Source organism: Cydia splendana, chromosome 3 (genome assembly GCF_910591565.1).
Source record: "Cydia splendana chromosome 3, ilCydSple1.2, whole genome shotgun sequence".
NCBI lineage: Eukaryota > Metazoa > Arthropoda > Insecta > Lepidoptera > Tortricidae > Cydia > Cydia splendana.
In genome coordinates this window covers 6778747-6791364 of record NC_085962.1, presented here as the reverse complement: position 1 = coordinate 6791364, position 12618 = coordinate 6778747, and the positions used below count along the sequence as shown (strand labels likewise).

Sequence of the window (12618 nt, the reverse complement as noted above, 5' to 3'; positions counted from 1 at the left end):
GGTTTGCGATATGTCAAAGCAACGTCATGCTCTAGCTGGCTCTTATAGTGACAATTTGTTGCACGATATTGAACCTTAGGTAGGTGGGAAATTAAATTCCGTAACTATACATTTTAGTAATTATATTTATGCGTAAATGTGCCTTCGCTCATGAGTGATGGCAGGTGGACTAAAATGTTAACAGAATGGTGGCCGCTTTCAAATGAAAGAAGCGCCTGGCGTCCATTGGCTCGTTGGGTGGATGACATCCGGAAAATTACGGGTCACTTCTGGATGAGATTAGCTCAGGACCGGGACACGTGGCGTACTAGAAGAGAGGCCTAAGCTCAGCAGTGGGCTTAAAAAGGGCTGATATGATGATGATGATGATATTTATGCGACTCCCCTATAGATAAAAAATAAGTCCGCTAGAATACTAAAGTCAGTGATGTAGGCATGCCAGCTCTTGACATCCCTGAGATGCAGTTTGGGAACTTCTAGTCTAAATTAGGCTATTATTAGCAATCTATTATTATCTTGAATTTCTATTTATATCGGAAATTAGACAACTGGAAGATTTTACAATTACTAACCACCTACATCAGAAACGAATTATACTAACCACCTAGGTACAACAGAAACGATTTAGGGGAAAGTCGGCTATATTGTACCGTTAGTTTTAAATCGTACCACCACGGCTCGGAAACCGTTTTATTTTTGCAACCGGTTTCGTTCACTCACCCGGGAACGAAAAGGATTTCATTTCCGTTTGCGGTTACCGGTTAACGAACTGTTCTATTAAGATACTGATTTATGCCTAATTCGTTCGCCTTCCGTTTTTGTGGAACGAAATTAACCGATTATATTGAAAACAAGCTGTGCCCGCGGCTCCGCCCGCGTGTAATGCGGTCTGTGTCAGTAAGCGGCTAATTTCTAATCCTTATTTCTCTCCCTCTCCCCTGGAGGCGGAACTTGAAGTAAAGTTGACATATGGATATGCTAGAGGACTGAAGTCCAGATAAAATATTTTACAATTAGGTACCACTAAATAAAATTACACTCCAAAATCAATAGTTTTATTCGCCCTTATTCAAATTTTACACGTGATTTAAACTTAGAGAATATAACCAAACGGAGTGGTCATTAACAGGCGTTCCCCTCTGTCGAAAGTAGGAGGCCAATGGTCAACCGAAGTTTATCTGACATGGCTATGTTTACGTTTACGTAGGTACACATTTGATGTGCCCCTCCCCCGCAAAAAACGCCAGACTATTTTGTACCGAAAATTATAGACGGCGTCTCCGTTGGTTATATTCTCTAAGGATTTAAACGACAGAGTAGTAGGTGAACATCGGACGATACAGTAAGGTATACGCGCGCGAGCGAAAGCGAAGCGGCCTGCCTGGCTAGAGCGCCACTTACCGTGGTCTTCTTCAGACTCCTGAGGAAGACCACGTGCCCCTTGTAACCTCAATGCGTTGCGAAACTTTCGCGAATGATTCGATTTTTTTCGGGAAGGCATGGTAATGCGTATAAAATGCGAGTCCCAAATCGTTTGACTCCGCAAACGACCAGTCGGCCGAATTAAGATATTTTGATGCCCTAAGTATTTCTAGACCATGGTGCCCCCTCTCCCTATGGTCATCAAGATTACATTGAATTTTTTTGATAAATTGAGTGACGTTCATTGCTGCATTTCAGCTGAGAATGGAAACCAGTCACATCATTATATCACGAAAATTTAATGTCAGCTTTATCATATGTTAGAAAGTTATTGAAAACGCGAGCGAAGCGAACGCGAAAATTTTTCAATATAATAAACGCATTTTGATAGACAGTTGTACATTTTTACTTTTAGTATGGAAATCAGTCACATAATTATATCACGAAAATTGACAGTGCCGCAGCAGTAACGTTGCAAAAGAGTAATGCTGCTGCAGTTACCACCCGAAAGTCACCTTTATCATCTCTTAGAACGTTATTGAGAACGCGAGCGAAGCGAGCGCGAAAATTTTTCGATATAAAAAAACGCAATTTGATAGAGAGTTGTACGTTTTTACTTTTAGTACACACCATTTAGTAGTCACATCATTTTATCACGAAAACTGACAGTGCCGCAGCAGTAACGTTGCAACGGAGTACCTAATGCTGCTGCAGTCGCCATCCGAATGTCACCTTTATGATATCTTAGAAAGTTATTGAAAACGCGAGCGAAGCGAGCTCGACAATTTTTCGATATAAAAAAACGCAATTCGATAGACATTTATACATTTTTACTTTTAGTATGGAAATCAGTCACATCATTATATCACGAAAATTTATGTCACCTTTATCATATGTTAGAAAGTGATTGAAAACGCGAGCGAAGCGAGCGCGAAAATTTTTCGATGTAAAACGCATTTTGATAGACAGTTGTACATTTTTACTTTTAGTATGGAAATCAGTCACATCATTTTATCACGAAAATTGACAGTGCCGCAGCAGTAACGTTGCAATAGAGTACCTAATGCTGCTGCAATCGCCACCCGAATGTCACCTTTATCATATCTTAGAAAGTTATTGAACTCGCGAGCGAAGCGAGCGCGACATTTTTTCGATATAAAAAAACGCAATTTGATAGACAGTTGTACATTTTTACTTTTATAGTTCGTTTTTTTTAGCATTAGAAAGAACTTGAAAAAAGGTAAGCGATCTTGACATGTATTTTAATTGAAAAACGCTTTATAAAAATCAGTAACTATTACTTACGAAAGCAGAAGAATATAAATGATCGTATTAGATTCATAATTGTTACATATTTGCCGTAACTTATTTTTAAAATGTGTTTTTCAATTAAAAGACACATCAAGATTGTTTACCTTATTTCTAATGCTAAAAAAACGAACTGTAGTGTGGAAATCAGTCACATCATTTTATCACGAAAATTGACAGTGCTGCAGCAGTAACGTTGCAACAGAGTACCTAATGCTGCTGCAGGCGCCACCCGAATGTCACCTTTATCATAAACATGTTAGAATGTTATTGAAAGCGCGAGCGAAGCGAGCGCGAAAATTTTTCGATAATTTGTGCCCTAAGCAAGTGCTTATTTTGCTTAAAAGGGTTAATCCGGCACTGCAAATGACAGAGGTCATTGTTTTTTTTTTCAAAGTACCCACCTTCGTGGCCATTATTAAGTGCTTAAGGAGGCGATACGTATGAATATGGATTTGATATGGATGCGATATAATTACGATTAGGTATAATTCGTGATGGAGAAAATAAATAATTTTATGCAATTATATGCGTGTTGATATGTGTGTTTATTTTACCACTACGTAACTATGTAAACCCATTTTTAGTTTTCTTGGTTACTTAATGTTTACTCAGCTCCCCAAAAGATGGCACTGTGCAATGAGGGCCAATTAATTTACTGTCGTACAATTATTCAATTAAATTTGTTGATACGATTGATTGAAATTTTAGAAGAGGGGTCTTCTAAACTTAGAGTTAAGTTGGCAAAATCCTTCCTCGGTGGCTTATTTATGTCACATCGTATTAAATTCAGCGCCATCTGTTAGTTTACCAGGGTACTCTATAGTGTTAGCACATATTTGAAAAAAGTTTGCCCCTCCTTCCTAAGTAGCGCCATACGATTCAGGGGCAAACTTAAGTCAATCGAGTGTTGTGGCTACCCCCCCCCCCCTTTTAGGGGTTGAATTTTTATAGCCTATAACCTGGCCGGGGATTTTCTCGACAGATTAGTAAAGTTTTCATCAAAATCCGTTCAGCCGTTTTCACGTGATGCGCGTTCAAATAAACAGATAAACAGATAAACAGACAAACAGACAAAAATTCTAAAAAGTTTTGGAACGTGTTCTGTTATCGATTCTAAGTATCCCCAGCCAACTTTTTTTCAAATATCTTCCATGTACAGACTTTCGACCCTCTTCAGCTTTATTATACGTATAGAAGATATCGAAGCGAGATAGAACGAGTAAGTATTGCTATCTCTTTCACGTATGACAACGAGTTTAACCGAGAGTCTTCGAAAGCCAAGAGTAACCGGTATTATATCGTTCCCTGCGAACCATAATGTTCCTTCCCTCTTCTTATCGGTTAGGAGAGCTAACGTAATATTTTAGTTCGCGTTCCATCAATTAATCGGTTTTTTAATGAACGAAATAATATAACGGTTTTGAAACGATATTAACAGGTATTTGAATACCGGTTCCGAGTCCTGCGTACCACGACTAAATTAGTTTATTTACACCCGAGACACCAAACAATTAGTCTAATCAGAAGTGGCCATTGTTGTCTGATTTAATCTCTAATTAGATGGGGTTTTGTAACAATTTAATTCATAATTTAGATTTAAGTTAAAAATACGCAATTAACACAAAATAAAAGGGTTTCATGCATAGGTTCTTAAAAAAAAGTCCAAGTCGTTTTAAACGTACTATGGCATAGGTACGACGTACTACGTCCAAATATTTTAGATTTTTATTCAATTGTACTGTCATTTTTAATTGTAGTGTCATTGGCACTGTCACGGCGTTCTCGTTTCCTGGAGGAAAATTTGTTATGGTTTTAATCTTGTTAAAATTATTATATTGACACGACTCACAGTGAGTCTCACACGCACAACGCATTGCATTTCGCTCGGAACAATCAGCGTTATAGTCAAGGTCGTATCGAAACAAGATCAGAGCTGTAACAAATACCAGAACCGGCTTCCTGAATTAGGACAACCACAAGGTAACAAAGTATTACAACGGTTGGCACTGTGCTCGGGCCATGTACGCGACCTTTTGCGCGCGCTGAACGACCTCGGGGCATCGCTTGCGACGCACCAGTCTACAATCTTGGAAGAACCCCTCGTTGCGAGGGAAGCCATTGCTGCCGTCGCTGAACGTCACTAATCCTGCGAACAAAGATAGGAATGGTATTATGAAGCAGATGAAGCGATTAAGAGTCGGTTGTACCAGTTGCACCAAACCGTCTGTCACCGATTTAGCGTTCGCTAAATTTGATTATATGGAAAGTTTCATAGTTCTCTGCTGCTTGACGTTGATCAGTCTGTTAATTTGTTGTTGGTGCAACTGGCCCTTAATCTTTCATCAACAGATTTTGTTTATTTCCCGACTTTTCTAGGTTATTCGGGCATTTTACTGCAGAAACTTTTGACAAGCAACCGTTTGGGCCTTCATTCTAGAATGACCTAGACGATCATACACAACAATTAAGTGGAGATACCTGTCCAAAAGGACTAAGAAGTTTTAAACTTTATTGAACCCTTACAAGGCAACCAAATACAGAAAACACAATAAGTCCAAGACAACACTTCAAAAACAACATACAGTTTTAAAGATAGGAACAATCAGCAATAAAAGTGTAGGGTCAGATGGGGTAAATATAAGACACGGGTAAAAATAAGACGTTTTTAACACTTTAGAACTTATTATATTTCATTCGGATTCCATTTAAAAAGAAGTCTTTCCACAAGGTTTCTTGTGTGTAGACTTCTTTTGAACCTAACCCCACCTGATCATATGAAATAAAAATATTTTGACAATCTCGTTTACTAACCCAGACCCCAGACGCGTCCACCTCTGAACTCCCCTTCGAACTTCATGCCGTCGGCGCGCCAGAACACTCCATGTCCGTGGAACCAGCCTTGCATAAACTCGCCTTCATACCTGGAATGATAACATTCATCATCAGCAGCAGCTGTGGCAGGCGTGGCTTTCTCCGAGATGTCGTCGCGTCACTACAAGTACGTACATGTGGCCCACGCCAATTTTGGTGTCTAGCAGTAGTAGGTAGCTTACTTAACGCGCACCGCTACAGAACGGACGCTTGCTCGCGCTTGTGCCACCTGGCGGTCATATCTGTCGTAATAGACGCGTTTTGTTACTTTTATTAGAGAGAGAACCTTCTGTACCTGCTCGTAGTAGGTACTATTATTTATTCTGTGGTAATAAGTGCCCACTTATTTTTAAACTTGTGAAATACTTTATAATATAGTTATACCTACTCGAATTTTCTTGTGCTGTTTGGTAGGTACCCATTTCACGGTGTCCATATTGATAGAAACGAAAGCTGTGAAATATATTATATATGTTACTGTAAAAGCCCGAAGTACGGCAAAACCTAGGATTTACCGGTAAAACCTAGGTTTTACCGATGCCGATCGGTAAAAGCCCGAAATGTTAAATCTTACTAGTTTCCTTCGGGCTTTTACCAGAACCGATATGGTAAATCCTAGGTCTTACCACGGCGACCGGTAAAGTTTGAATCATGCACTGATTCTCAACCCCTCCCGCTCAAACCCCCGTACACCGCACCGCATGCGCCGTTAAGTGGGTTAGGTTAGGTTTGAACTGCGATCCTCACAGAACCGAACAAAAGTGGGTTAGGTTAGGTTAGAACTGCGACCCTTAGAGAAACGAAATGCTACTAGAAAAGTGGGTGGTTTTTACCTCCTTTTCTACATAGTGCACCATCTACCATAATCTTTCATCAGGCCCCATAGAAGTCGGTTTTTTTTGCTTAAAAATTATCATCTAATAATCTCAAGAATCAGTGCATGATTCAAACTTTACCGGTCGCCGTGGTAAGACCTAGGATTTACCATATCGGTGTTGGTAAAAGCCTCAAGTAAACTAGTAAGATTTAACATTTCGGGCTTTTACCGATCGGCATCGGTAAAAACTAGGATTTACTGGTATAACCTAGGTTTTGCCGTACTTCGGGCTTTTACAGTAACATATATATAAACTTTTTAGAATTTCGATTTGGTCGAATCTGCGTTGATTACCCATCTTCATTAAATAAAGTGTCATAATATCCCGTTCTTTGAGGCCCGTCGTTTACTTTGCCGCCCTTTTATTTTATAAAATATTGCTATTTAAATTGGAAATCCCCTCACTTCCACAAACGATAAATCCGTAGTCCTCGTTAGCGTAGTCGTCGCAAAAATAATAAAATATTTGCTGTCCTTTTTAATAGCACATGTTAAGTATGTACGGAATATGCGTATACGCTGTTATCCAAACTTTAATAATGTGCCTATATTATGCAACATTCGCAGTTTTTAATCGCATCAGATAGTCGACTAATGGTAACATTCCATTTCTGACCGCAGCTGCACTACTGGTACTGAACGAGTCGGTGTTATTGTCAATTTCCGTAGTAAAATGAACGGTAGTGCAGCTGTCGTTGGAAATGGACCTCTTATTACAACAAAAAACCGAGCAATTAGGCATTTTTTCTGCTGATGTGTTCACTCGCGCGTCTGAACTAGGTCTAGTTTAAAAACCGAGCGCAACTAGTTTTACTACCCGCGCTAGATCAGTTGATCTTGTACCTAGGCAGAGGGGAAATAGTGCGAATGCCGCCTCCCTTCCGTGTTGCTCGAAGAGCGTGAGTCATCCTTTAATCTTATTTATCCTCTCCGCGTCATCATCATTGCAATCGAAATTCGTCTCACACAGTGAGCAAAATCAAATTTTGCTAAGTGGCATAGAATACTCAAAACTATTTATAAATACTTACAGCACGAAGATCTTGTAACTTACTTGGCCCCATCAGGAAAGGCCATTACTCCCAGCCCGGAGCAGAGCCCACCGCTGAGCGCGCCGTCGTACCGCGTACCATCTGGCAGCACTAAGTGGCCCATGCCATGCTTCTGACCCTTCGAGTTCCATTCTCCCACGTACCGGGTCCCGTCTTCATACTTGTAAGCGCCTGTCTTCACGACACCGGGATCTACGACTAAATGGGGCATTATCTATGAAAAGGGATCTTATTGTCGATGGCGCTTACGCTGCACAGCGTTGCGCGGCAATATCGGAGCATCGTTAATAATGGCGTAAAGGGGCCCACTGATTAACAGTCCGCCGGACGGTATCGGCCTGTCAGTTAGAACAAAATTTTGACAGTTCCGAACACCTGACAGGCCGATACCGTCCGGCGGACTGTTAATCAGTGGGCCCCTTAAGCGCTATCGACAATAAGGTCCATATATAACGTCACAAATTACAGATGGTTGTGACGGTCAAGAATGACACTCCCTATAATACCCTACACTCAGACACTCATACCTCATATATCTCTAAAGCCCAATAACACATAGAACCCAAGAACTAACCTAAATTGTAAGGAACCCTACTTCATCTAAGGAAGCAATTTATCTCTGGCTTGTATTTAAAACTTTTGGCCATAAAAGTGATGTGATCGTCTAGGAAAGAGTATTATAAGAAGTGTCATTCTTGACCGTCACAATTTGGTGCCGTGACCAGGATGTATTTAGCTTCACCACAGGATGTATTTAGCTTCAACAGGATGTATTTAGCTTCACCGGGATGTATTTACTTATATGTATTTATGTGATTAGTTTTTTGGTGGTCGAGGCATTTACGATAGGTTATGATTTTGTTTAAAGATGAGAAGCATTATTGATATAATTTTTGTACAGTCTTGCTCATTCCTTTTCATGTTTTAAGTTTTAAATGCGATTGAAAAATCATTTATTTGCAAACAAGATATTACTAAAAGAAATTAATAACTAGCTTAAATCTAAATAAAATAGGCCCTTGAAGCATTGTACCAATGCGATTTAAGTTTTAGTGCTAAAAAGCTGAAATTTGGCATGGATATAATACGAGGGCCATATACTGAAAGTTTCTGAATTCTGATATATCTTCTTCCTCGCGTTATCCCGGCATTTTGCCACGGCTCATGGGAGCCTGGGGTCCGCTTGGCAACTAATACCAAGATTTGGCGTAGGCACTAGTTTTTACGAAAGCGACTGCCATCTGACCTTCCAACCCAGAGGGTAAACTAGGCCTTATTGGGATTAGTCCGGTTTCCTCACGATGTTTTCCTTCACCGAAAAGCGACTGGTAAATATCAAAATGATATTCCGTACATAAGTTCCGAAAAACTCATTGGTACGAGCCGGGGTTGGTATTGGTACCCACGACCTCCGGATTGAAAGTCTGACGCTCTTACCGCTAGGCCACTAGAGGAGGGAGAGGAATTTTCAGTATGCCCTAAGTATATCAGTTTATCAGTTTATCAGTTTATTTATTGCATCCATGGTTACATTTGGTGTTACATGGTAAAAGTAAGTTTCACATGGGCCCTGGTAGGGCACAGCAATAGTCTTAAATCTAAAATAATTATGCTAGGTACTAGACAGTGTTAATGAAATAGTTATATAATTTAGGTCTTATAGCAATGGTTAGGAGATTGTAATTTAAATTTTAATAGCACAAATTTATTAATGTCTGGTAGATATTATTGATAATTGAAGTTAACATTGAAATTGTAGGGTAGGTGGGTATATAATATTAAGTAATTTATTTAATAGTTATGTCAAGATTTAGAAATTGTATGTCACACAATGTTTAATAATCATAATATGTAAAAGATAAATGAAATAAAAATAATAAAATGAGTAATAATTAAAGCTAATAACATTCGTGATCATTTTTGTCTTCCAAGAAATCATCCAATTTATAGTAGCACTTGTTAACTAATAAGTTCTTCAACAGTTTATTGAATTGTTTATCTGATGTCTGAAGTTTAATGTCGTCGCTGAGTTTATTGTATATTTTAATGGCCATCATTTTTGGGCTTGTTTTGTGTAGCTGTAGTTCTGAACGTTCGGGTGGCGCCAGGTTATGCTTGTACCTACTTTCATATCGTCGAGGACGATCGGCAAATTTTGGAAAAAAATGAGGATATTTTCTGACGAACTTACAAATTTCAAATATGTAGATTGATGTTAATGTCAGGATTTTATATTTAATAAAATAGGGTCTACAACTGTCCGGTACTGTGATATTAGCTAGTGTGCGTATGCATTTTTTTTGCAATATGAATATTTCCTCTATATCTGTACTATTTCCCCAAAGGATTATCCCGTAATTAAGCCACGAAAAGGCGTATGCGTAATAAGCCGCCAGAGCGCATTCGAAGTTCGTTGATCGTTTTAATTCTCTTAGAGCATATAAAAATGTCGAAAGTTTACTGGCTAATTTCTGGATATGTGATTTCCAATTGATGTGCATATCAATATTCAAACCAAGGAGGGTGAATGTATCTACACATTCTATTGTTTGTCCGTTAAAGGAGTAATTAATATCTAACGCGTTTTTTTGATATGGTCTAAATTGAATTATTTTGGTTTTTGTAAAGTTGATCTCTAAATTATGGTCTGTCAACCAGTCAGTTAGTTTTGTGAGTATATTATTTATGTCGTTTTGCAGGTTTTGGTCGTTTTGACATGACATTAAAATCGAAATATCGTCCGCGAACAGTATACATAGGTCATCCAAATTCCCAGGGAGATTATTTATATATATTAAAAATAGTAAGCATCCGATACACGATCCTTGGGGTATGGAATGCTGGACTGATTGAGAATCCGAATATATAAATAAGTTACGCCGTTAAGGGTTATTGTATTTTTTTAGAGATTATCAACTTAAGTATCGATAACGTCACACGAGTGGATACAATATTTAAACCATGAGATTATCATAGTCATCCTTTAGATTTAAATTTATATTTTCACAACATAATGATAACACTACAAATTACATGAAAGTCAATCTACCTATAAGAATCTATATTTGTGATCGTCAAAAATATATTAATAGTACATTACTACAGAGGCCGGGACGAAAGGGGTTGCCGGCCGAAGACATATAGACGGCCGAGCGTAGCGAGGCCGGATAGGTCTGAGCGCGGGCAACCCCATTTCCCGCCGAGGTATGTATAGTGCTTTTCTCAAACATGCAATGAAATAAATAAAATAAAAAATCCACGACACCCAAGTTTTATTTATAGAAAAAACTAAAAGTAAACTAAACCCAAAATATAACCAACACGTACCTATATCATTATCACGCGTATGTTTTACACGAGTCGTGTATTTTTACTACCCGTATATTTTCATGTATCTTTGATTTTCTCGCCTTGTAACCGTCTGACTGTCGTTTTCGTCACATAAGTTTACATAGTCTTTCATGTTGGTATCATGTTTCACATACATCGTTGCTTTATGCATGGACAATATATATTACTCATAGTGTGAAACAAACAGTCTGCTCAAGGTGTACAAAAGGTCCGTTTAACGGCCCTATGAATATCTAAAAAACCTTTGAAGTCTAGGCTGCTAACGTGTAGATGAAATGTTTTAAATGTTTTTATTTGTGTAGTTAAATTTATAATTTAAAATTATAAAATTATAGAATGTATTATTTATTAAGTTCATGTTGATTTTATACAAATAAAACTGCAAATTATATACTTGGTCAAGCAGATCTTGTCAGTAGAAAAAGGCGGCAAATTTGAAAAATGTAGGCGCGAAGGGATATCGTCTCATAGAAAATTTTAATTTCGCGCCTTTTTCTACTGACAAGATTTGCTTGACCGTCTATAGCAAACATTGTTTTTTGTTTTTTTTTTTATAGGCGTAGTGGCAGAGTGTCATTACGAACCATAAAGCAAATACTGCCTCTAGTTTTTTTTAATGGATAAATGCCACGATGCTGTGTCACAAATATCTGTGAAATGAAAATTAAAAAAGAGGACTTTGCCGGCCTAGGCCTGCAAGATGTGTATGAAATTCCATTAACGACCTTTTGTCCTAGCCGCACCTGAAACGTCATACTTCGCAGCCTATTATAAGGAACATAACATCAATATTTCATTGCATGTTTGAGAAAATAATATTATGATCCTAAATAATTAATAGTATCCGAAATAATTAATATTGCCTAAATATTTCATCAACAATCTGACAATGGCAGTGACTCATTAGTCTCATTACCTTGATTAATTAATAAGCAATTTTGGAGGCAGCGCAGGAACGACAACCTAAGTAAGTAAGATTAAATGTTATTCGAAATAACAAAACAGAATTGGTTTCTATTTAACACATTTTTCCCAAGTAAATGAGCCCAAAAAAAAGAACAACGGAAACCTACTGTCGGACATAGCTAATCCTACACAGACTTTGCACTGACAGAGTGTGGAATGTCACCATAACGTCATAGACATAAGCGTCACAAGTCTGTTCGGAAAGAGAAGAGTCGTGGAATGTATTGGGCCATATATTCCTAGCGTTGTCACGGGTTTTTGTCACGGCTCATAGGAGCCCGGGGTATCCACTTGGAAACGAATCCCATAAAGTTTTTGGTAATACGACAACAAAGCGACCAAAATAATATTATGGCAACACGTAGGTACATAATAAGGGTTCTCAAAATGAATTTTACGACTTAGGTAATTATGTACCGTTGCACACAATATTTTTTCTAAGACACCTAACTAAACACCTAACGTTATAAATAAAATCAAGGTAAGTAATTTTTTGTAGATCTTTGTCTAGAAGTCAGTCATGCACACTAAATTATAATAAAATTATAAAACTCACCGTCGACCATTCTGTGGTTGAAAACAGCTGAATACTGAACTCCACAACCTTCAGTCCTCCCACTAATAGGGTTTACGGGTAATCCTGTTACGCTGCGACCAAGAGGCCAATTCAGACTTACATTGTGATATCAAAATTATACTTAAACACAGAATAAATAATAGTACTACCGTACAGAAATGAAACTTCCTACAAAACCGAAGTTTGACACC

At 38.3% G+C, this 12618-nt stretch overlaps 1 protein-coding gene and 1 long non-coding RNA gene across 2 annotated transcripts in view; both read right to left on the bottom strand.

The window, feature by feature from the left end:
• The window catches only part of LOC134806467 (uncharacterized), a 184345-nt gene that overhangs the window by 91679 nt on the left and 80048 nt on the right, over window positions 1-12618 (bottom strand). The window lies entirely within an intron of this gene.
• Window positions 4686-12433, bottom strand: LOC134806253 (MORN repeat-containing protein 4 homolog). The gene is made up of 4 exons (XM_063779483.1): window positions 12407-12433; window positions 7536-7731; window positions 5545-5654; window positions 4686-4879 (listed from the first exon to the last, which is right to left on the bottom strand). Exons 1-4 carry the CDS (start codon window positions 12414-12416, stop codon window positions 4725-4727), a joined length of 471 nt encoding a protein of 156 aa, XP_063635553.1. The 5' UTR covers window positions 12417-12433; the 3' UTR covers window positions 4686-4724.

Bases quoted from the DNA above. Each gene is read 5' to 3' on its own strand.
- LOC134806253 (XM_063779483.1), bottom strand. The intron at 5,655-7,535 runs GTAAGTTACAAG...TTATCATTCCAG, and splicing joins GCCTTTCCTGATGGGGCCAA to GTATGAAGGCGAGTTTATGC. The intron at 4,880-5,544 runs GTTAGTAAACGA...CTTTGTTCGCAG, and splicing joins TGGACGCGTCTGGGGTCTGG to GATTAGTGACGTTCAGCGAC.